At 45.2% G+C, this 26149-nt stretch overlaps 1 protein-coding gene and 1 pseudogene across 6 annotated transcripts in view; one reads left to right on the forward strand and one right to left on the reverse strand.

The window, feature by feature from the left end:
* Positions 1 to 6137, reverse strand: part of NOP58 (NOP58 ribonucleoprotein) — a gene marked incomplete at its 5' end in the record, with an annotated part of 38300 nt that extends 32163 nt beyond the window's left edge. For all 5 annotated transcript variants that reach the window (XM_080719893.1, XM_080719895.1, XM_080719894.1 and 2 more), the window contains one exon: positions 6093 to 6137. In XM_080719893.1, the coding sequence (XP_080576019.1) occupies positions 6093 to 6137 (45 nt within the window). The remainder of the gene's footprint in view (positions 1 to 6092) is intronic.
* Positions 6138 to 23740: 17603 nt separating this feature from the next.
* LOC308258671 (glyceraldehyde-3-phosphate dehydrogenase-like) lies at positions 23741 to 25922 on the forward strand (annotated as a pseudogene). Its single transcript has 3 exons — positions 23741 to 24284; positions 24702 to 24814; positions 25662 to 25922. The product of its transcript is annotated as a glyceraldehyde-3-phosphate dehydrogenase-like (transcript).
* Positions 25923 to 26149: the final 227 nt, after the last annotated feature.

Below are 26149 nucleotides of genomic sequence, written 5' to 3' on the forward strand. Positions count from 1 at the left end.
AACAGGAGGATTGCAGGTTCTTGGCCAGCCTTACCTACTTAGTGAGAGCTTGTTTCAAAATACAGAATAAAATATAGGGATGGGGGTGTGGGGTGTAGCTTGGATGTAGAATGCCCCTGGGTTCAGTCCCCAGTAAAACAAACACACACACACACACACACACACACACACACACACACACACACACACACACACACGGCCCAGTTTAGGCATACAGTACATTCTTCAAATACTATATATATATAAAATGAGGGCGGTGAAAACTTTCACTGAAAAAATGAACTAGGTTTCTTATTCAGCACAAACTTTTAGTACCTCATGTTGATCTAGCTGGCATCTTTAAGAGCCTTCATGCTGTTCATAACATTTTTAGAAATCACACTATACAGACCGGGTGTAATAGCCTGTAATCCCAGTACTTGGGAGGCTGAGACAGGAGGATTGTGCATGTTTGAAGCCAGTCTCAGCTACTTAAGTGAGGCTCTCAGCAACTTCGTGAGACCCTGTTTCCAAATAAAGTATAAAATAGGTCTGGAAGTATAGCCCAGAGGTAGAAAAAGTCCCCGGGTTCTACCCACAGTACCACCACCAAAAAAAAAAGTAAATAAAATAAAATAAAATAAAAAAAGAAATACCAGTATACAAATGGGCATGTGGAGGATCACAGGTTCTGGGGCTGCCTCAGCTACTTAGTGAGACTGCAACTTAATGAGACCTTGTTTCAAAATAAAGAATAATAAAAAATAGGGCTGGGGTGTTGCTCAGAGGTAGACTGCCCCTGGGTTCCATACCCAGTACTGCAAAATAAAATAAAATAAAATCACAGTATGCCCTGAGCATACTTCTCTACTCCAGACAGGAATGAATTTATGAAAAGGGCTCAATATCTCAAAAGGTATCCTTGAATTTCATATTTAGGATTTTCCAAATCTTTTTTTTTTTGCGGGTCTGGGGATGGAACCCAGAGGCATTCGACCTCCAAGCGACACCCCCTACCCTATTTTGAAACCAGGCCTCACCGAGTTGCACATGGCCTCACTAAGTAGCTGAGGCTGTCTGCAAACCACAATCCTCCGGTCTCAGCCTCCTGAATGCTACGATTACAAGCATGCGCCACCACACCCGGCTTTCATATTTGGTATTTTCTACATCTTACTTGAATATTTTATATTATTTATTGTCAAGGGGGGCAGTACTATGAATTGAGCCCAAGGGCATTCTTCCTCCCAGCTACACCCTTAGCACTTTTTATATTTATTTTGAAACAGGGTCTCATTATATTGCTGAAACTGGCTTAGAATCTGAGATTCTCCATCTTAGCTTCCTAACTACTAGGATTACAAGTGTCCACCACATATGCCCCTTGAGGTTTTTTTTTTGGGGGGGGGAGTGGAATGTTGGGGATTGAGCCCAGGGGCATTCTACCTCCAAGCTACACCCAGCCCTATTTTATTTTTTGTTTGGAAGCAGGGTCTTGGAAAGTTGCTGAGGGCCTCCTGCAATCCTCATGTCTCAGCCTCCAAAGTACAGAAATTGTAGGAGTAAGCCACCATGCCTGGCTAGCAATAAACTCTTAAAAAATTTTAAAAATAATTTTAATGGTTCATGATAGTCTCACATCATAATGTCATTCATGATATTGACATACATGCAAACAGCACTTGGTGAGTTTCCCCCCAGCTCCTTCCCTCCTCACTCCTACATTCAGCAAGCATGATATTGACATTGCTTTCTCACATATATACATGCTGATGGAAGTAATTCCTTCATTGATCAATCTTTTCCAAATAAACTTTTATTTTATGGTACTGGGGATTGAATCCAAGGGCATTCTACCTTCGAGCCACACACCCCCAGTCCTATTTTGTTCTTTATTTTGAAAGTCTCACTAAATTGCAGAGGGCCTCACGAAGTAGCTGAGGCTGGCTGAGAACCTTTGATTCACCTGTCTCAGCCTTTCAAGTACTGGGATTAGAGGCATGTGCCACCATGCCCAGCTCCGAACAAACCTTTTTTTTTTTTTTGTGGTACTGGGGTTCTTGGAAGCCCTTCTACCTCAAGGCTATACTCCCAGACCTATTTTATGCTTTTTATTTGTAAACAGGGTCTCTTAAGCCAGAGTGGCTGGCTTCGAACCTGTGAGATCCTCCTGTCTCCGCCTTCCAAGCGCAGGGATTACAAGCGTGGAATAAACTTTTAAAAGTGATATTTGTAAGCCGGGCATAGTGGCAAATGCTTGTAATCCCAGCAGTCAGAAGGCTGAGACAGGAGGATCGCAGTTCGTGGACAGCCTCAGCTACTTAGTGAAGCCCTCTGCAACTCAGTGAGACCCGGTTTCAAAATAAAGAATAACAAATAGGAAGGGAGTATAGCCTGGAGGTCAAATGTCCCTGGGTTCCATCCCCCAGACCCTCAAAAAAAAAAAAAAAAGTGATTTTTGTTTGTTTGTGGCGTTGGAGATTTAATCCAGGGGGCATTCTATCTCTGAGTTACACTCCCAGCCCAGTTTTACTTTTGTTAATGAGAATCTCACTATTTTTTTTTTTTGGGCGGTACTAAGGATGGAACTGAAGGGCATTCTACCTCTGAGCTATATACTGCCAGCCCTGTTTTTTCTTTATTTTGAAACAGGGTCTCACTGAGTTGCAAAGGGCCTCACTAAGTAGCTGAGGCTGGCTACAAACCGGGATCCTCCTGGCTCTGCCTTCCAAATGCTGGGATTACACTATGCCCGGCTAGAGTCTCACTATTTGAGGTTGTCCTCAAACCTGCAATCCTCCTGTCTCAGCCTTCCAAGTACTAAGTTTACAAGCTTGAGCCACCATGCCCAGCTTGGGAGTTGCCCCCCCCCCCATAATGGGGATTGAACCCAGGGGAATTCTACCTCTAAGCCCTATTTTTTATTCCTTATTTTTGAAATAGGGTCTAAGTGCAGAAGACCTCACTAAGTATCTGAGGCTGGCCAAGAACCTGCAATTCTCCTGTCTCAGCCTCCCAAGAATTGAAATTATAACCATGCACCACCATCCATACCTCATTGAAAGTGTTTTTTTTTTTCCCCCTGAAGTTGGGCATGCTGGGGTACATGACTGTAATCCCAGTAGTCCAGAGGCTGAGACTAAAGGATCCCAGGTCCGACCGAGGTCAGTTTGAGCAACTTTGTGAGAACCCGTTTCAAAATAAAAAATAAAATAGGGCTAGGAAGTTCAACATAAACAAATGAAAGTCATTTAAAAAAATTACTATCTATAGGCTGGGTATGGTGGCACACACTTGTAATCCCAATACTTGAGAGGCGAGACAGGAGGATCACAGGTTCAGGACAGTCTCATCGAGTACTGAGACTCTCATCAACCAAGTAAAACCATTTCAAAATAAAAAATAAAATAGGGCTGGGGGTGTAGCTCAGAGGTTAGAATGCCCCTAAATTCAATCCTCAGCACAACAAAAACAATTCATCAAAGATACAGTTGAATATGTTTATGGCCTATGTCGAGAAATTAGACAACTGCTGAACCAGAGGCAAACTGCACTGTGCGCAATTGCTCCTAACCACCATGACAGCACTAAATCAACTTGACAAAAGTGATTATAAGACACTGACTAGAAACATGTCAGGCCATGTTAGCCAAGAGAATCGGGCATATACAGAATTCATATAGAATTCAGGTAAAAATCCAAAATGGTGCAGAAAAGACATGCTTCTGAGCCCTGGGGACTAAGACTCCTAAAAGACTATTAAAATTGTTCATACTGCGTGTGTGTGTGTGTGTGTGTATTTTTTTTTCCCAGTCAAAGAAAAAAATAAGCAAAGCTGTCTTTTGGGTTTTAATTATTATTTTGTTGGTTTAAAAATTAAGTATTTCTAGCCAAGTGTGGCGGCGCACACTTGTAATCCCAGCATTCGGGAGGCTGAGTTGGAGGATCACATTTCATGGACAGCTCAGCTACTTAGTGAGGCCCTCGGCAACTTGGTGAGACCCTGTTTCAAAATAAAAAATAAAAAGTAAGCCGGGTGTGGTGGCGCACGCTTGTAATCCCTGCCCTTGGGAGGCTGAGACAGGAGGATCGCATGGGTTCGAAGCCAGCCTCAGCTACTTAGTGAGGCTTTCAGCAACTTAGTGAGACCCGGTTTCCAAATTAAAATAAAATAAAATAAATAAATATAATAAAATAAAAAATAAAGCTGGGCTTGGCGTGGGGGTGCATGCTCGTAATCCCAGCATTTGGGAGGCTGAGACTGGAGGATGGCAGTTCTGGGATAGCCTCAGCTACTTAGTGAGACCCTGTCTCAAAATAAAGAATAAAAAATAGGGAAGGGGATGTAGCTCCCAGGTAGAATGCCCCTCGGTTCCATCCCCACTACCGCAAATAATAATAATAACAACAACAACAACAACAACAACAGGGCTGGGGTGTAGCTTGAAGGTAGAAGTTGAGTGGAGGTAGAATATCCCTGAGTCCAAACCTCCGTACAAAAAAAAAAAAAAAGTCCTTGACAAAAATTGGAATGCCCCTGGAATCAACCCCTGTGCAACAAAAAAGAAAAAGCGAGCAAGCAGGTGTATGTTTCCAAATGTCAGAAGTGAGTTCTCCCTACTTCCTATATCCATGCTACAAACATAGAGAAATACTGGTTTGGTTGACAACTAGACTGCAAACGTTTTACCTAGCACTTTTACCTTATATCAACATATGAAAACTTTATTTTGAAACTTGCATAAGAAAACTTGGTTCTTCTTTACTATGTCCACAGAGCTTTAAAGAGTGCCAGCCATGTACAAGAGAAACACTCAATCTAAACCGGGTATTGTGGCACACATCTTGTACTTGGGCTTGTAGTCCCAGTACTTAGAAGGCTGAAAGAGGAGAATCACAGGTTCGAGGACAGCCTCAGCAAGTAATGACTTTCATCAAACTAGAGATCCTGTTTCAAAATAAGAACAAAATGGCGGTAGAGGTGTAGCTCAGAGGTACATTGCTTTAAGTTCAATCCCCAGAATCCTCCACACACCAAAAAAAAAAAAAACACTAAACCTACATAACTTTTCCTAACATTTCAGTAGTACCACACTGAATGATTATCCCGTTGTTCAGCCATTTCTGTGCTGATGAACTTGCAAATTAATTCCAAATCCACCATTAAAACAACCAAGTCTCATATTGTTATCACCAGCCCAGACTTCTCTAAGCTTCAAACCTAAAATACTGAACTGCCTTATCTACAGAACTGCATTACCACGTCTAAAAGACAACGCAAGCAAGTTTCATACGGCACAAATCGGAAATTTTTAGCCCCCAGATCCCCAACAACCTTCATACTTAACCATCTTACTTAAACCAAACATCCACATTCAATCCAGTCAGTCCTGTCAGTTCTGCCTTCAAAATTCCTCTCAATATTTGTTTCCCTTCATAACAACTTTAACCCAAGGAATCACGTCTTGTCTAAATTAATGCAAAACATCCCTCCGTTTCCTTTCTTCCCTCCATGTAATCCAGTCATCACACATCAAATAGTCTTATTAAAAGGCAGATTACATTAAGTCCATCCTCTGCTTAAACGCTTTTCATCGTTGCTCAAAGTACCAAGAGTAAAATTCAAACTCTTTAATCTGCAAAAAAAAAAAAAAAAACACCAAAACGGTGTGTAGTATTGGCGATTGAACTCAAGGGCATTCATCTCCGAGCTACGGCCCCCAGCCGTTTTATTTTTGTTCTGAAAAAGGATCTTGCAAGGTTTCTGAATCTTGCCTCCTTGCTGAGGCTGGCCTCGAACCTGCGATTCTACATTGTACTCCCAAGTACTGGGATTACAGGCGTGCGCGACCACCCCGACTGCAAAACTCATAATACGACTCTTGCCCACCCCTTTAATTGGGCCAAATCCTGTAAGAGAGAACGAGTTGTCCCAAACGACGGGGCCACGTGTTCGCCGAGACAGGGGCCTCTTAGGCCTTCCATTTTCCTTCAGTGCCCCGGTACTTAAAAAGCACCCACGCGATGCTGAGTAGTTCCGGTCTCTCCTTAAATCCTCTCCTCGACTGTTCAACGCCGGCCTCCCGACTCCAACAGGTCAATCTCCCACCTACCTTAAAGATGGCGTAGCCAACGGACGTTTCAAACAGAACTAACATGATGAGGCCGGGTCAGGGTGCCCTGCGGCCCGCCACGAACACTTAGAGCAGCGCAAAGAGAGCAACTTTCCAGCCACAAAAAGGCCCGGAGGCCGCGGCGAGCCGAGCACAAGCGTGCACCGCTCCCTGCAGAGACCTCACCACGCTGCCTAGACGCTCCGCACCCGACTGCATGGGAAGCGCCGGCCCGCGCGGCTCCTCCCCGGAGGATTCTGGGACGTCTGCGTCACTTCCGACAGAGGACTGCCGTATGCATGACGTCACTTCCTGGACGATCCCGCCACTGGAGGTGGGCCACGAAACTGTCGCGAGATGTCATAAGCTTGACTGGCGCTTTAGCGCAGTTGGGCTGCGCTGAGATTATAAAGGGGAGGGATCCGCGGATTATTTTTAAGTCCTCCCCCAGAGTTGATGTATTTTACCTTGAAAAAAAATGCAGAGCTGTATTCCTGACTGCTTCTGAATTCCTGACTGCTTCGGGCATCTGGAATTTGAAATGCTAGCTAGCGCGTTTGACTTTCCTCCCTTTCAAATCTTGGCTTGAAAAGAGCGCCTCAAAATGGCACCGTGGCTGTCTGTATGTTCTCCTCTTTCTGGCCAAACTGATTCTTTTTTCTTTCCTTCTTTTTTATAGTTACATTGCAGTCATACATCTTAATGGGGTACAAGGTGGTAGAGGCATCCACGAACACATCACTCATTTTAGCCCTTCCCCAATTTTCTCCCCACTTCTTCCCCCTCCCTCCTCCTCATTTTTGGCTTAGTGATTGACTTCGAAATGGCCAATCTGATTTTTAGCACTGATTTCTTTCGTATATATGTAAACCTCCTGTTTTTGCTACAATTGTCAAAGTGACCTGAGGATATGAATTTACACGTTGTCTCCTTAGTGTAATTTGCTTTTCTGGGACCTTTCCGTCTCAGTGACCACGTTTAAATATCTCAATTTTTGTATAAGTCCGGCTTCAATTAGAAGTTAAATTTCCTTCCTTACTTCCCAGGCCCTACATGCAGACTACCTGTAAACATTAAATTGCAACTTGCTGAAGATTATGGGACACTAAATACTTCGATTTCCTTCACCTACAACACAGCCTGAGATCAAGGGGAAAGAAAATCCTGGTATGAATAATGTGCCACTATTGAAAAATTGCTTTGGTATTAATTTCCAAAATGTAAAAAGTAGTCAGAGCCTGGGTGCTGCGCAGGCATTCAGGCAGGGAGGGGCAGCAGCTGTTACTAAAGAGTTCCTCTCTCTCTTTGCCTTCGGTTCTAATGATTAACCTAGAGTAAAAGCCTTAGAGACAATTAAGGCCTTTAGCCCTAAAAAGATATGGAAGCGATCAGTTGCCTCTGTTTACCTCCTCTCCTCTGTGACCTGGCCTGGATAGGAAAGGTAAACTCCGTGTGCTGCTTCGAAGCACCCAAAGTTGATGAGCAAACAATACAGCCCAATACAATAGAGACAAAGGCCAAGTAGATTCCTGACGCCTGCATTTAGTAAGTGCACTGTCCGGATACATAGAGGCACCACCTGCCTAAGGAATAAGTTACTAACCCAGTGCCTTAGTAACACTGGTAAGAAGATACCAATACAAAATCTATTTAAAGGCTGAGGTCCCAAGAAGGGTCAGAGTTCCATTTTGGGGCTCTCCCGCGTGTGTGCTGGCACACTGCTTTTTCCTTCTCTTTCTATTTCCTACTGATTTTTTTTTTTTTCCTGGTACTGGGGATGAAACCCAGGGGCATTCCATCTCCGAGCAACACCCCCAGCCCTATTTTTTATTTTTTATTTTGAAACAGGGTCTCACTGAGTTGCAGAGGGCTTCACCAAGTAATAGCTGAGGCTGTCCTCGAATGGTGATCCTCCTGTCTCAGCCTCCCAAATGCTGGGATAACAAGTGTGCACCAACATGCCAGGCTTCCTACTGATTTTGTAATAAAGATTTGTTAAAGTTGTACCAAGATGTCTATTAGTTTTAATTTTTCTATTCAACAACTTTAGTTGAATAAGAAAAAGATCTCATGGCACCATTTAAACCTCAACAAATAACCAATGATGAAAGTGAGAAGTCAAAGAATCCAGGGTGCAGACCACAGCAAGCTTGACTATAGCCACAGCTATAACCAGGGGGCCAGAGAAACCAAGCTGGCTTGTTTGGTAGACAGAGGGATGTGGGTGGGTGAATGCGCCCCTCTCCGCTCAGCTCCTCACTCTCTTTCGTCCTGGGAACTGAATCCAGGGGCACTTTACCTGAACTATACCCCGGCCTTTTTTCTTTTTTTTTCTTTTGTGGAATTGAGGTTTGAACTAAGGGTCGTTCTGCCTCCGAATTACACCCCCAAACCTATTTTTTTCTTTTGCAGAACAGGGGATGAAACCCAGGTACATTCTATCTCTGAGCTACACCCCCAGACCTACTTTATACTATTTATTTTGAAACAGGGTCTCCATCTGCGAACTGTGATCCTTCTGTCTCAGCCTCCCAAATGCTGGGATTGCAAGTGGGAGCCACCACTCCTGGCCTTTTTTTTTTTTTCAGTACTAGGGATGGAACCCAGGGGCATTCTACCTCCGAGCTACACTCCCAGCCCCCGAGACTTATTACTTTTTTTTGAAACAGGGTCTCACTAAATTGTTGAGGGCTTCACTAAGTGGCTAAAGTTGGCTGCCCACCTGTGATTCTCTTGTCTCAGCCATCACAACCAGCTGTTTTTTTTGTGTGTGTTTTTAAATTTTTATTCTTTTGGTAGTGGAGATTGAATCCCAGTGTGGTGTGTGTGTGTGTGTGTGTGTGTGTGTGGTGTCTGTGGTGCTGGGGATTGAAGCCAGGGGCATTCTACTCCAAGCTACACCCCAACCCAATTTTTTTTGTGTGTGTGTGGTGCTGGGGATGGAACTCAGGAGCGTTCTATCTCCCAGCTGCACCCCTCGCCGAGAACCCAGATCCTCCTATCTCAGCTTCCCAAGTCCTGGAATTACAGGTGTACACCACCACCCCGGCTCACCAGAGTCTAAAAGCAGGATGTGGAGAAGAAGAGGAGGAGGAGGAGGAGGAGGAGGAGGAGGGGAGGAGGAGGAGGGAGGAGGAGGAGGGGAGGAGGAGGAAGCAAATGCAACTTATAAAGAGAAAAGGTTGAGATGGGGCCCGGGTCGCAGGACTCTGGGCCCCGGGCCGAACTGCGCGTAGCACGCCAGGCCCCTGGAGAAACCGGGCCCAGTAAGACGCTGGGTTCTGGGCAGGGGTCGCGCGCGGCGCACAAAAGCCGGGGCCCGGGTCGCGGGACCCTGGGCCCCGGGCCGAACTGCGCGTAGCACGCCAGACCCCTGGAGAAACCGGGCCCAGTAAGACGCTGGGTTCTGGGCGGGGGTCGCGGGCGGGGCACGCCAGATGGGGCCCGGGTCGCAGGACTCTGGGCCCCAGGCCAAACTGCGAGTAGCACGCCAGACCCCTGGAGAAACCAGGCCCAGTAAGATGCTGGGTTCTGGGCAGGGGTCGCGTGCGGGGCACGCCAGATGGGGCCCAGGTCGCGGGACTCTGGGCCCCGGGCCAAACTGCGAGTAGCACGCCAGACCCCTGGAGAAACCGGGCCCAGAACAGAAAAAGATAAAGAAAAATATCAGAGAGGAGGTAAGAAAGCCGTTATGGATGCCAGGACACTGGAGATGCAGACAAAACTTATCTAAATGCACTGGAACTTATGGAAAAATTCGCCGTGAAAGAGGACTGCTATTTCTCTATATTGTTAAGAATCTCAGACATCACATATAAGGAGAGAGTTTAGCGGAGACCAAGGAGAAATGCGGTGTTGAAAGAGTTCTCTGCGATGGTGGTGGAGACTTGTATTCAGGAGAAGCAGAAACCGGATCTTACCAACTTTATTTTTTTGGAGAAATTACACCAAATGTTGAATGCTACCATCACGCATGCTTAGGAACACTGGACAACATTCAGAGTGGAAAAAGAGCCTGGGAAGGATTTGAAACGGTGGAGGCAGTGGCAATGCCAGTGGCCAATATTCGGGGGAGGCAGAGATCTGATACATTACAACTGGAACCTTTGAAATAATAACCACAGAGACAGTGATCGGAACCTGCTGAGGGGTTAGGCGGGCACCGGGGCCAGTGGCCGACATCGGAGCTTGCTGTGAGGCAAGGCCACTACTGAGGCCTCCGTGGCCGGGATTGGAACCTGCAGAGGGGTTAGACCGATACTGGGGCCAGCGAGGCCGGCATTGGAGCCTGCCATGAGGCAAGGCTTGTGCTAGGGCCTCCGAGGTCGGGTCCGGAACTTGCTGAGGAGTTAGGCTGGTGCTGGGATCAGCGAGGCCGGCATCGGAGCCAGCCGTGAGGCAAGGCCAGTGTTGGGGCCCCCGAGGATGGGACTGGAGCCTGCTGAGGGGTTAGGCCGGTGCTGGGGCCAGCGAGGCCGGCATCGGAGCCTGCCGTGAGGCAAGGCCGGTACTGGGGCCTCCGAGGCCAGGATAAGAGCCTGCCGAGGGGTTAGGCCGGTGCTGGGGCCAGCGAGGCCGGCAGCGGAGCCTGCCGTGAGGCATGACCAGTGCTGGGGCCTCCGAGGCCGGGATCGGAGCCTGCCGAGGGGTTAGGCTGGTGCTGGGGCCAACGAGGCCGGCATTGGAGCCTGCCATGAGGCTAGGCCGGCGCTGGGGCCTCCGAGGCCGGGATTGGAATCCTGCCAAGGGGTTAGACCGGTGCAGGGGCCAATGGCCAGCATCGGAGCCTGGCGTGAGGCAAGTTCACTCCTGCGTCCTCCAAGGCCGGGACCAAAGCCAGCTTAGGGGTTAGACCAGTTCAGGGGACAGCGAGACCAGAACTGGGGCCTCCCATGAGGCAAGGCCGCTGCTTGAGCCAGCGAGGTCTGGATCAGTCCACTGAGTAGCCAGACCACTACTGGGACCATCAAGAGTGGGATCGGTACTTGGAACGCAGCATGCACAGAGAAATATCGCAGAAAATATAAATCAGACGCTTCTCTTAATCAGCAATAACTAGGAGGAAAAGGGCAACAGGAAGAGGTTGAGCTATAGAAAGGGCCCTATAGTGAAGCAACGAATGTGACCAATCAGAGGGTATGTAATACTGGAGGACGGAGCCTCTTTAAAACGCAGGAGGTACATAAACAAATGTATCAAAGTAAATCACCAAAGAAGTGTGGGATGGAGGGAGGGGGAGGGAATGGGATGGGGGCTGGAGGAGGGCTAAATGGATGATGTGTGCTTATATATCCTCTCAAGTCTTGTACTCCAATGTGATTGATATATGACTACAATGCACCAATTTAAAAAATAAATTAATTAAAAAATAAAAATAAATAAAAATAAAAAAAATAAAGAGAAAAGGTTGTTTGGGAAAAAAAATAAAATAAAAGCAGGATGTGGTGGCACAAGCCTGTAATCCCAGTACTTTGTAGGCTGAGACTGGAGAATGGCATGTTTGAGACTAGCCTTAACAACTTAGCGAGGCTCTCCAAAATTTAGCCATTCTATTTCAAATTAAAAAATAAAATATGGCTTAGGGTGTAGCCGGAGGTAGAAGGCCCCAAGGTTACATCTCCAGTACCACACACACACACACACACATACACACACACACACACACACACACACACACACACACTCTAAGTTGCTGAGTGTCTTAAATTGCTGAGGCTGGCCTTGAATCTGCAATCCTGTCTCAACCTCCCAAGTACTAGTGTTACAGATATGAACCACCATAGATGAATAAATGCCTTCGAGAAGTAAAATTCTTATCCTTGTACCTAAAGCTGTGCATCACTTTTCTAAAATAAAATGAAACCAATCATTTACTCAATGAGAAATGTCAGCCGGGCTTGGTGGCACATGCTTGTAATCCCAGCATTTGGGAGGCTGAGACAGGAGGATCACCATTCGAGGACAGCCTCAGCTACTACTTAGTGTGGCCCTTTGCAACTCAGTGAGACCCTGTTTCAAAAATAAAAGAATAAGCCAGGCTTGGTGGCACACGCTTGTAATCCCAGCATCCTGGAGGCTGAGACCAGAGGATCGCGGTTCGCGGACAGCCTCAGCTACTTGGTGAGGCCCTCAGCAACTTAGTGAGACCTTGTTTCAAAATAAAGAATAAAAAATAGGGCAGGGGGTGTAGTTCGGAGGTCAAATGCCCCTGGGTTCCATCCCCAGACTTGCAACATTAATTAATTACTTAATAAAAAATTGGGCTGGGGGTGTAGCTCAGGGGTATAATGTCCCTGGGTTCCATCTCTAGTACAGAAAAATAATTTTCTTTACTATGCATCTCCTAGAATTTGTCCTTGCATACAGCCATTTACATAATCACCTCAACAGGATTCTTCAGAGCTGACTCTGATTTTAGATCTGGATCTCAGCCAAATGCAGTCATTGGAAATTCCCTGTTGCAAGGGAAAATGGAGAGTCTTAATACTTCTTAAACAAAGTACTAGGTCAAGGGGAAATAGCACAAAGAAGTGTAAGGAGGAGAATATGCATGAGTACAGACAACAGGGCTTATCATTTTACGCCTGAAGATGTAGCTCAGTGGTAGATTACTTGCCTAGCATGTGTAAAATGCTGGGTTCAATCCCTAGCACTGCAAAATAAATAAATAAATCTACTTATATAGATATGTACATATATATATGTATATATATGTATATATATATATATATATATATATATATATATATCAATGACTAACTTGAATGGCAGTGATAAGACATATTTTTCTGCCCTTCCTGCATACCCCAAATGCCTCCCAATTCTAAGTAGGACATAAGCTCCATTAAAGTTTTGTCACTAGCTTGTAATCCCAGCATTAGGGAGGCTGAAACAGGAGGATCGTGGTTTGCGGACAGCCTCAGCTACTTGGTGAGGCCCTTTGCAACTCAGCGAGACCCTGTTTCAAAATAAAGAATAAAAAATAGGGCTGGGGTGTAGCTTGGAGGTAGAATGCCCCTGGGTTCCATCCCCGGCACCACGAAAAAAAAAAAGTAATAAAAAAAATAGGGCTGGAGGTATAGCTCAGTGGTCGAATGCTTCTGGATTCAATCCTGGTAACACACACACACACACACACACACACACACACACAATACAATAGGGCTGGGGGTGTTGTTCAGTTCAAGCCCCAATACCCCCCCACATAAATAAAATAAAACACCTCCATACTTCATTGAATTTATATTCTAGTGAGGGGAGATGGAAAACAAAAAAAGTAAAATGCCAGCTGGGCATGGAGGTGCATACCTGTAACCCTCGTACTCGGGAAGCTGAGACAGGAGGATCACAGGTTCACAGCCAGCCTCAGCAACTTAGCGAGACTATCAGCAGTTTAGCAAGATCCTGTCTCCAAATAAAAATAAATAGGGCTGGGGGGGTATAGTTCAGAGGTAGAATACGCCTCAGTTCTATACCCAGTAACACACACACACACACACACACACGCACGCACACACACTAAATATCCAGTATATCAGATGACTCTATATGCTATAGAGAAAATAAAGAAGGGTAGGAGAATATGGTATTTCAGGGTGGATAGAAAAGGACTTCTAAGTCGGGCATGGTAGTGCATGTTTGTAATCCCAGCATTCAGAAGGCTGAGACCGGAGGATCGCAGTTCACAGACAACCTGAGCTACTTAGTGAGGTCCTTTGCAACTCAGTGAGACCCTGTTTCAAAATAAAGAATAAAAAATAGGGTAGAAGGTATAGCTTGGTGGTCGAATGCCCCTGGGTTCCATCCTCAGACTCGCAAAAAAAAAAAAAAAAAAAAAAAAAAAAAGATTAAGAAAATAAAAAGAAAAGGACTCGTTGAGATGGTGACATTACAGTAAACAACTTTAGGAATAAAGGAGCTGGTCATGATGCCACGTAGAAGAGGAGCATCCCAGGCATAAATAACAGCATCGTTGAAAGCACTGAGGCAGAGCAGGGCATGATGGCATACACCCGCAATCCCAGTGAATAGGAGGTTGAGCCGGAGGTTTGTGGATTCTAGAACAGCCTCAGCAGCTGGGCGTGGTGGCGCATGCTTGTAATTCCAGTACTCAGGAGGCTGAGGCAGGAGGATCGCACAGATTCGAAGCCAGCCTCAGTTATATAGTTGAGGCGCTCAGCAACTTAGTGAGACCCTGTTTCCAAATGAAATACAAAACAGGTCTAGGAGTTTAGCTCTGAGGTAGAAAGCCCCTGGGTTCCATCCCCAGTAACACACACACACACACACACACACACACACACACACTGAACAGCCTCAGCAACATAGCAAAATTCTGTTTCAAGATAAAAAATAAAAAGGACTGGTTTGTAGCTCAGAGGTAGAATGCCCCTGAATTCAATCCCCAGTACCCTCACCCCCCAAAAAAACACTGGTCTCAGCCTCCAGAATGCTGAGATTACAAGCATGCACCACCACGCCCGGCTATTTATTTATTTTAATTATTTTATTTTATTATATTATTATTATTATTTTTTTTTTTTTTGTGTGTGTGTGTGTGTTTTACTGGGGGTGGAAGGGGCTTTCTACCTCCTGGCTACACCCCCAGACCTATTTTATATTGTATTTGGAAACAGGGCCTTACTAAGTTGCTGAGAGCCTCACTCAGTAGCTGAGGCTGGCTTCGAACCTGCACGATCCTCCTGTCTCAGCCTCCTAAGTACTGGGATTACAAGTGTGTGCCTCCACTCCCGGCTCAGCAAGACTCTGTTTAAAAAAAAAAAAAAAATTAAAAGGGCTGAGAGTAGCTGGGCATGGTGACACACACTTGTAATCCCAGCGTTTGGGAGGCTGAGACTGGAGGATCATGGTTCACAGCCTCAGCTACTTAGTGAGGCCCTTTGCAACTCAATGAAACCCTGTTTCAAAATAAAGAATAAAAAATAGTGCTGGGAATATAGCCCAGAGGTAGAATGCTACTGGGTGTTCCATCACTAGTACCGCAAAAAAAAAAATAAATAAATAAATAAAGGGCTGAGGTTGTTACTCAGAGGTAGACTGCCCTGAAGTCAATCCCTAGTGTCCCCCAAATATACAATACAATAAACTTTTTTTTTCAGTACTGGGGATGAAACCCCAGGGACATTTTACCTCTGAGCTATACCTCCAGCCCACCTCCAACCCACAATTTTTTTTTTGGGGGGGGGCTAGGGATGAAACCCAGGGGCATTCTACCTCCCAACAACATCCCAGCCTTTTTTTTTTTTTTTTTTTTTTGTGTGTGTGTGTGTGTGTGTGGTACTGGGGATGGAACCCTTCTACCTCCAGGCTACACTCCCAGACCTATTTTATATTTTTATTTGGAAACAGGGTCTCTTAAGCCAGTGAGGCTGGCTTCAAACCTGCGGGATCCTCCTGTCTCTGCCTCCCAAGTGCGGGAATTACAAGCATTCACCACCACATCTGGCCCCCAGCCTTTTTTTTTTAATTCTTCTTTTTTTTTTTTTTTTGTGGTACTAGGGGTGGAACCCAGAGGCTTTCTACCTCCGGACTATACTCCCAGACCATTTTTTATATTTTATTTGGAAACAGGTTCTCACTAAGTTGCTGAGAGCCTCACTAAGTAGCTGAGGCTAGCTTCGAACCCGTGCGATCCTCCTGTCTCAGCCTCCCAAGCACGGGGATTACAAGCATGAGCCACCACACCCGACTAATTCTTTATTTTGAAACAGGGTCTCAGTGAGTTGCAAAGGGCCTCACTTAGTAGCTGAGGCTGTCCTCAAACCATGATTCTCCTGTCTCAGCCTCCCAAATGCTAGGATTACAAGCATGTGCCACCATACCTGGCTTCTTTATTTTTTGATACAGGGTCTTACTGAGTTGCAAAGGGCCTCACTAAGCAGCTGAGGCCATCAATCCTCTTGTCTCAGCCTCTCAAACTCTGGGATTACAAGTGTGTGCCACCACACCCAGCTTGAAACTATTTTTATATGTTGTATAGTAACTAATTTGACCTTGGCCAAAGAGGGATATGGCCTTTGCCCTCAGCTCTGGGGAGAAAATAGAAATCTTGCCTGATGTGAGTGTTTGGCACAGGAGGTGATCATAAACAATAGTCTTTGGGCAAAGGCTGGCTATGCTAGAAAGAACAACCGTGTGGCTTTGGATTATGTGGCACTTGTTGAACTGGAGGCAGAGTTCAATCCGGTGGAGAATCCAATCAATCATGCCTGGGTGATAAAGTCCAATAGAAACTCTGAGCATTAAAAGCTCAAATGAAGCCTGGCGTGTTGGCACATGCTTGTAATCCCTGTGTTTGGGAGGCTGAGACAGGAGGATAGCACAGGTTTGAAGCCAGCCTCAGCTACTTAGTGAGGCTCTCAGCAACTTAGTGAGACCCTGTTTCCAAATAAAGTATAAAATAGGTCTGGTAGTATAGCCCAGAGGTAGAAAACCCCTGGGTTCCACCCCCAGTAACCCCCCCGCCCCCCACACACAAATAGCTCAAATGAGCCAGGCTTGGTGGCACATGCTTGTAAACCCAGCATTTGGGAGGCTGAGACAGGAGGATCACAGTTCACAGACAGTGCAGGTTCCTGGCCAGCCGTAGCTACTTAGTGAGGCCCTCTGCAACTTAGTGAGATTTGGTTTTAAATAAATGATACAAAAAATAGAGCTAGGAGTTTAGCTCAGAGATAGAAAGCCCTAGGGTTCAATTGCCAATATCACACACACACACACACACACACACACACACACACACACACACACACACACGATACAGGCATGGTGACACATGCCTGTAATCCCGGTTTTTCCAGCTTTAACAATTTAGCAAGGCCCTTTGCAACTTAGTAAAACCCTGTTTCCAAATAAGAAATAAAACAGTGTTAGGAGTAAGGAGTATAACTTAATTTGCAGGTAGAAAGTCTCTGGGTTCAATCCCCAGTACCAAGAAAAAAAAAAAAAAAGCTCAAATGAACTTTGGTAGGCAGTAAGGCAGTACTCCATGCATATTGTCTTATATCCATGCTGGGAGGGTAACACATCCTGTCTCCAGGGATAGGATGATGGAAACAATGTGTTTGGGATCTCACTTCCAGCTTTTATTTGTTAACATACTCAGCAGAAATGGGAAGAGAGGGCCCGGTGTGGTGGCATATGCTTGTAATCCCAGTATTTGGGAGGTTGAGACAGGAGGATCAGAGTTCATGGACAGCCTCAGCTATTTAGTGAGGCCCTTGGCAAGTCAGTGAGACCCTGTTTCAAAATAAAGAATAAAAAATAGGACTGAGGGTATAGCTCGGAGTTAGACTGTCTCTGGGTATTATTTCCAGTACCATAAAAACAAAAACAAACAAACTAACACTGAATAAAGGGAATAGGAGGGTCTTCTAGACTGAGAGAACGGCAATGTATTAATTATTAAAAAGTTTTTAAGCTGGGTGTGGTGGTACACACCTGTAATACCAGTACTTGGGAGGCTGAAAAAGAGGATCACAGGTTCAAAGACAGCTTCAGCAAGTAGTGAGACTCTTACCAACCTAGGGAGACCCTGTTTTAAAACAAAAAATAAAAAGGACTGGGAGTGTAGCTTGAATGCAGAATGCCCCTGCATTCAATCCACAGTACCACAGAAAAAAACCAAAAAACATTTTTTTTCTATTTAATGCTTTGATCAATCTTTAGACTTTAAAACTGAGGGAGGGATAGGCCCAACTCCTAGAGATGTTAAAGGATTTACCTGACAGCATGCCTTTGATATGAAGACCAATCAACCCTGCAGTCTTGGGCAGCATATCCCTACTCTAACTCAGCCCATGTGTAGGTATCGGACAACTAGGGACCACACTGATAGCTCAGAGGCCTCTGAATTATTCAAACTATGGAATCCCAAACACTCTCAGCTTGCTTATCCTGTCTTGCCTGTTTCTTCTATTAAAAACCACAATAAGAACTTTTTCCTAAGCTTTCTCATGACTTCATCTCTTTTTTTTTTTTTTTTTTTTTGTGGGTCTGGGGATGGAACCCAGGGGCATTCAACCTCCGAGCTACACCCCCTGCCCTATTTTTTATTTTGAAACAGCGTCTACTGAGTTGCAGAGGGGCTCACTAAGTAGCTGAGGCTGTCCACGAACCGTGACCCTCCTGTCTCAGCCTCCAGAATGCTGGGATTACAGGCGTGCGCCACCATGTGCAGCGACTCCATCTCTTTTTGTTTTGTTTGTTTTTGTGGTACTGGGGACAGAAGCCAGAGGCATTCTACTTCTGAGCTATACCCCAGCCCTACCCTATTTATTTTTTTGTTGTGAAAATAAAACAACACTTTTTGGGGGTCTTACTAGGCATTCGGGAGGCTGAGACAGGAGGATCATGGTTCACAGACAGCCTCAGCTACTTAGTGAGACCCTTTGCAACTCAGTGAGACCCGGTTTCAAAATAAAGAATAAAAAATAGGGCAGGGGGTGTAGGTCGAGGTCAAATGCCCCTGGGTTCCATCCCCAGATCCTCAATAACTAAACAAATTAATTAATTAATAAATAAAAAACACCTTCCTTCATGACAGTCCTTTCTGTGTTTGTATGTCTTATCATATCTGATTAAAACAAATGCTGGTGTGTTTTAAGATGGGCATATCCTTTCTAAAGCAAAACTATAAGGAGAGTTAAAAGAATCTTCTAAGCTGGGCATGGTGGCGCATGTTTGTAATCCCAGCATTTGGGATGCTGAGACAGGAGGATCTGGGTTTTCGGACAGCCTCAGCTACTTAGTGAGGCCCTCTGCAACTCAGTGAGACCTGGTTTCAAAATAAAGAAAAAAAAATAGGGCAGGGGGTGTAGCTCAGAGGTTGAATGCCACTGGGTTCCATCCCCAGACCTGGAAAAAAAAAAAAAAGAATCTTCTAGAATGTTGGCTTGATGAGAGTAGAAGCTTACTCTGATTTGTTCATGCCCTGAAGTTAAAAAAGAACCTACCGAGCCAGGTGTGGTTACTCACGCTTGCAATCCCAGTACTTGGGAGGCTGAGACAGAAGAATTGAAGGTTCAAAGCTAGCCTCAGGCGCTAATGAGGCTCTCAGCAATTTAGTGAGACCCTGTTTCCAAATAAAATATCAAATAGGCCTGGAGGTCTAGCCCTTTATTTATTTATTTCTAAAGAAAGAAAGAACCTCCTGAACTTAATGTCATTGACGTAGCAGGTAGGCGGTAAGCAGTAGTAAATTTGGTATCAGTGGTTGGAAGATGGTAAGCCAGGAGAGAGTGGCGGAATGTTTGGCAAAACTGTTGTCTGAGGTTACATGAGCTGCACTCTGCGTGTCCACCGAGTCAGCCATCCTGGAAAGAAGGAATAGAAAGGAAAAACTTAATAGGATTATTTTTAACAATGTTCGGCAAGATATTATAAGAAAGAGATAGGATTAGATAAGAAGTCATGAGTTTATTTATTTATTTATTTATTTATTTGGTACTGGGGATTGAACCCAGGGGCATTCTATCTTCAAGCTATATCCCCCTATTTTATCTTTATTTTCTTTATTTTGAAACAGGGCTTCACTAGACTGATGAGAGCCTCACTACTTGCTGAGGCTGTCCTCCAACCTGTGATCATTCTGTCTCAGCTTTCTCAGTACTGGGATGACAGGCATGTGCCAACATACATGGCTTAAATTCATAGATTTATAAGAAGAAATAGAAGAAAATAGAATTAAAAATTGGGGGCTTGAAGGTTGATGATGACTGCTTATGGACTCTAGGCTATGGTTTGTATAAGTGTCTCCCAAAGGTGTATATGTGCACCACCACACCCAGCTCTGTTTTATGTTTTATTTGTTAAGTTGCTGATGCTGGTCTCAAGCTTACAACCCTCCTGTCTCAGGCTCCCATGTACTAGATTACAGGAGTATACCACTATCCCTGGCCTCAACCATATCCTAATATCAGCACAGGCTGGAGAGTATAGCCAGGAGGTAGAAAGCCCCTGGATTCCATCCCCAGTACCACAAAAATAAATAAATAAATAAATAAATAAATAAATAAATAAATATCGGCTGGGGATGGATCTCGGAGATAGAATGCCCCAGTACTATAATAAAAATAAAATAATAATAATAATAATAATAATAATAATAATCAGCAAATAGGACTGGGGATCTATCTTAGATGTTGAATGCCCCTGGGTTCAATCCACAGCACCATGGGGCAGGGTGGAGGGGAGGACGTTGGTAGAACTTTCTTTTTGTGGTACTAGGGATGGAACCCAGGGGGCCCTTCTACCTCTGGGCTACACTCCCAGACCTATTTTGTATTTTATTTGGAAAAAGAGTCTCACTAAGTTGCTGAGAGCCTCACTAAGTAGCTGAGACTGGCTTCGAACCTGTGTGATCCTCCTGTCTCTGCCTTCCAAGTGCTGGGATTACAAGCAAGCGCCGCCACGCCCGGCTGGTAGAACCTTTAAGATGGAGCCTCGTGAAGGGCTGAAGTTAGGTGGTTAGGTTGAGCCCATGAAGGGGACTATGGGACAGTGGTCTAATTCTCTTTTTTATTTCCCAGCTGCTTTCTCCACCATCATGTACTGCCTCATTACAGGCCCCAAAACAATGGGACCAGCAATGTGTGGTGGCACACGCCCACAGTAATCCCAGTACTTGGGAAGCTGAGATAGGAGGATTGCAGATCTGAGGCCAGCCTCAGTAACTTAGTGAGAACCTGTTTAAAAATAACAAATATAAAAAGGGCTAGAGGTGTATCTTAAAGGTAGAATGCCCCTGGGTTCAACTCCCAGCACACACACACACACAAACACACACACACACACCCCACCAACAATGGGGCCAACTGAATATGAACTAAAATTTCCAATACTGTGAGACAAAATAAAATTTTCTTCTTTTTAAATTGATTATCTCAGGTATTTGTTACAGTAATGTAAAATACTCTAACACAAACAGCTACCACATCACTAGCAGTAAGGTTCTTTCTTTCTTCCCTTCAGTCTTTCTTTCTTCACTGGGGATTGAACCCAGGGACATACTAATCCTGAACTACATAACCAGCCCTACTTTATTTTATTTTATTTTATTTTATTTTATTTAAAAAACAGGTGTCTCCGGGCGTGGTGGCGCACGCTTGTAATCCCAGCATTTGGGAGGATGAGACTAGAGGATCGTGGTTCCCGGACAGCCTCAGCTACTTAGTGAGGCCCTTTGCAACTCAGTGAGACCTGGTTTCAAATAAAGAATAAAAAATATGGCAGGGGCTGTAGCTCGGTGGTCAAATGCCCTGGGTTCCATCCCCAGACCCGCAATAAACAAACAAACAAACAAACAAACAGGTGTCATGGAGATCTATGATCCTCATAACTCAGCCTTCCAACTACTGGGATTACAGGGGTGTGCCACCATTCTTGGCTGAAAAATTTCAGCTTGCTGGACGTGGTGGCGCATGCTTGTAATCCCTGTGCTTGGGAGGTGGAGACAGGAGGATCGCGCTGGTTCAAAGCCAGCCTTGCTGGCTTAAGAGACCCTGTTTCCAAATAAAAATATAAAATAGGTCTGGGAATATAGCCCGAAGGTAGAAGCGTTTCCATGAACCAAAGTACCACCAAAAAAAATTCATCTCCATTATAATATTTTTTAGAGTTGTGTGGTTCTAGAGATTAAACCCAGAAACATTCTACCTTAGATCTATAACCTAGCTCTAATTTATTTATTTATTTATTTATTTATTTATTTATTTATTTATTTATTTATTGTGGTACCAGGATTGAACCCAGGGGCATTATACCTCCACGCTTCAATCCAGCCCTATTTTTTAAAAAATTCTTTATTTTGCAAAAAGGTCTCACTAATGTGCAGAGGGCATAACTAAGTAGCTGAGGCTGGCGATGAACCTGTGATTCTCCTGCATCACCCTCCAAATACTGGGATTATAAACCTGCACCATCACACCCAGTTCTTTTATTTTATTTATGTATTTATTTATTTATTATTATTATTTTTTTGTGGGTCTTGGGGTGGAACCCAGGCTCATTCGACCTCCGAGCTACGCCCCCTGCCCTATTTTTTATTCTTTATTTTGTAATCGGGTCTCACTGAGTTGCAGAGGGCCTCACTATGTAACTGAGGCTGTCCGCGATCCTCTGGTCTCAGCCTCCCGAATGCTGGGATTACAAGCGTGCACCACCACGCCCGGCTCCCAGTTCTTTATTTTAATTTATTCATTTATTTTATTGTGGCACTGGGGATTGAATCCCAGGTTATTCAACCTCTGAGCCATGCTCCCAGCCCTATTTTTTTTCTTTTTTTAGTTTCAACAGGGTCTTATTAGGTTGCTTGAGAGTCTCTAGTACCACAAAAACAACTCTAGAAAACAACTCTAGAAAATATTATAATGGAGCCGAATTTCTCAGCCTCCCAAATACTGGAGTTACAACTGTGTGCCACCACCCTTGGTGAGTTTTTTATACTAAAAAATAAAAATTTCAAGTGCATGCCTATAATCCCAATACTTGGGAGGCTGAGACAGAAAGATCACAGTACTAAGACTCTAATCTATGTGGATGAGAATCTTTCTAGGTTGATGAGAGTCTGGTTAGGATGTAGCTCAGAAGTAGAATGGTTTAATCCTCAGTATCACAAAGCAAACAAACAAACAAACAAACAAACAAACAAATAAATATAGCTGACCATGGTGGTGCTCTGATCCCAATTCTTGAGAGGCTAAAATTGGAGGATTCAAGGCCAGCCTGGGCAATTTAGTGAGACCCTGTTTCGAAGCAGAAAAATTAAAATAGAGTTGGGCGTGGTGGTGCACGCTTGTAATCCCAATATTTGGGAGGCTGAGGATCATAGTTCATGACCAGCCTCAGCTACAACTTAGTGAGGCCCTTTGCAAATCAAAGAGACCCTGTTTCAAAATAAAGAATAAAAAAGAGGACTGGGAATGTTGTAGCTCAGAGGTAGAATGCCCCTGGGTTCCACCCTCAGTATCTAAAAAAAAAAAGAAAAAAAGAAAAAAAGAAAGAATAAAAGCCAGGTATGGTGGCACACACTTGTTATCCCAGCATTTGGGAGACTGAGACAGGAGGATGGAGGTTCATGGACAGCTTCAGCTACTTAGTGAGGCCCTTTTCAACTCAGTGAGAACCTGTTTCAAAATAAGGAATAAAAAATAGGGCTAGGAGTATAGCTCAGAGGTAGAATGCCATTGGGTTCCATCTCTAATACCGCAAATAAATAAGTAAATGAATAAATAAATAAAATATAAAAAGAATAAAAATAGGGTTGGTGGTGTCTCTCCAAGGTAGAATGCCCCTGGGTTCAATCCCCAGTACCACAAAAAAGAGTAAAATAAAATAGGGCTGAGTACGTAGCTTCCAGGTAGAATGCCCCTGGGTTCCATTCCCAGTACCACACGCACACATATTAATTAATTAATTAATTAATTAATTAATGAAACCTTGCATGTTGGTATACATCTGTGATCCCAGTATTTGGGAGGCTGATCGCAGGTTTGAAACCAGTCTCAGCAATTTAGCTATAGGCTCAGCAACCTAGCCAGACTGTTTCAGAAAATATACAGCAAAGCTTTCTACTCCCCATTCTACAGACAGCCATGTCTTCTCTGAGCCAGCCACATCCCTGAGACACCATGTTGAACATGGGGGTGAATGGATCTGGCCATATTGGACACCTGGTCACCAGGGCTGCTTTCAACTCTGACAAAGTGGACATTGTCACCATCAGTGACCCTTCATTGACCTCAACTACATGGTCTACATGTTCCAGTGTGACTCCACCTGCAGCAAGTTCAAGGGCACCATTGAGGCTGAGAACCCACAAGCCCTTGGTCAGTGGGGAGCCCACCTCCGTCTTCCAGGAGTGAGATCCTGCCCACACCATGCGGCCATGCTGGTGCTGAGCAGGGTGCGTAGTCCGCTTTACCGCCTGGAGAAGGCCGGGGCTCCTTTGAAGGGACGGGCCCAATGTGTTGTCATCTCTGCCCCTTCTGCTGATGCACCCATGTTCATGATGAGTGTGAACCCTGAGAAGCACCGCAACTCCCTCAGGATCCTCAGCAACACTTCCTGATGGAGCGCCCAGCCAAGGCCATCCACCACAGCTTTGGCATCACGGAGGGACTCATCACCACCGTCCATGCTGCCCCTGCCACTCAGAAGACCAAGGATGGCCAGGCATGGTGGCGCATGCTTGTAATCCCAGCGCTTGGAAGGCTGAGACAGGAGGATCACACCGGTTCGAAGCCAGCCTCAGCTACTTAGTGAGGCTCTCAGCAACTTAGTGAGACCTCGTTTCCAAATAAAATATATAAAATAGGTCTGGCCCGCCTGGCGTGGTGGCGCACGCTTGTAATCCCAGCTTTTGGGAGGCTGGAGGATCGTGGTTTGCTGGGACAGCCTCAGCTACTTAGTAAGGCACTCTGCAACTCAGTGAGACCTGGTTTCAAAATAAAGAATAAAAAATAGAGCAGGGCATGTAGCTTGGAGGTCAAATGCCCCTGGGTTCCATCCCCAGACCTGCAAAAAAAAAAAAAAAAGAAGACCATGGATGGCCACTTGGGAACTGTACTGTGATGGCCTTGGTCTGTCTAGAACATCATCCCTGCATCTGCCGGCGCTGCCAAGGCTGTGGGCAAGGTCATCCCCGAGCTGAACAGGAAGCTTACTGCCATGGCTTTCCATGTGCCCGCCCTCAACGTGTGCTTGTGGACCTTGTTGCGGTGAAATGTGTTTGGTGTGTGAGGGGAGAAGTAATTCCCCCCACCACAACCACACAAACAGAAAAACCGTGGATTCTTGTCCTAAGCTAAGATTAAATATGCATACCTTGGACAGTTGCTGAAGATTTAAAGAAGTTTATTAAAAAGATAGAAATACAGGAGATAGTCACAGCCCTGTGCCGGAGAGGAGCACAGGGGGGCAATTCTAATGAAAATACCAAAGAACTCCAGTATACTGAGTGTTTTTATTTTTATTTATTATTTATTTTTTTTTTTTGTGGTTCTGGGGGTGGAACCCAGAGGCTTTCTACCTCCGGGCTATACTCCCAGACCTATTTTATATTTTATTTGGAAACAGGGTCTCACTAAGTTGCTGAGAGCCTCACTATGTAGCTGAGGCTGGCTTTGAACCTGCGCGATCCTCCTTGTCTCAGCCTCCCAAGTGCAGGGATTATAAGCGTGCGCCACCACACCCGGCTCATACTGAGTGTTTTTATCCAGACCAATTCTGCGGCAGGTCCTTTGATCTGTAGATATCTCTAGCCCTATCTCTAGCCCAGTCTCTGCTGTCTCCAGCCAGATTTGCCCCGGAAAGGGGGGGGGGGCTGTCCTGCCTCCATCCCCCAAGATGTGTGAAATTGCTTTTCTGGGATCTGGGATTTCCTCCCATCCCCGGCTCCAGCTTTCTTTCCTTCTCTTTAGAAATGTAAATTACAAGTCCCTCCTTCCTGCCCATCCTGGTTTTTCTAGTACAAATGATATATTTTTAAAATTGGAAATCTTTCCCAATACTGGTACATTAATACATTTTAAAACCTCTTCCCAATACTAGTACAGACCTGACCTGCTGCCTAGAGAAAGCTGCCAAATACGACAATGTGACTTTAGGAAGGTGGCGAGGCCGGCGTCCAGGGCCCTCAGGGGCATCCTGGGCTACGCGGAGGACCAGGTCTCCTCCTGAGACTCTAACGCCCACTCTTCACTTTGATACGGGGCAACGACCACTGTGCCAAGCTCATTTCCTGGTACGACTGTGAACTCGGCTACAGCGACAGTGGTCGACCTCATGGTCCACATGGGCTCCAAGGAGTAAGAGCCCTGGAGCCCCAGCCCAGCAGAACAGGAGAGAGAGGCCCCTCAGCTGCTGGGGAGCCCCCGCCCAAAGTCAGTCCCCAACACACTGAGGCCCTCCCCTCAGTTTCCATCCAAGACCCCCCCCAAGAAGGGGAGGGGCCTAGGGAGCCCTGCTGTCATGCAACATCAATAAAATCCACTCACTCCAAATATATATTAAAAATAAAAGTCCTGGGCTGTGGCTTA

Source organism: Muscardinus avellanarius (assembly GCF_963383645.1).
Source record: "Muscardinus avellanarius genome assembly, chromosome: 2".
NCBI lineage: Eukaryota > Metazoa > Chordata > Mammalia > Rodentia > Gliridae > Muscardinus > Muscardinus avellanarius.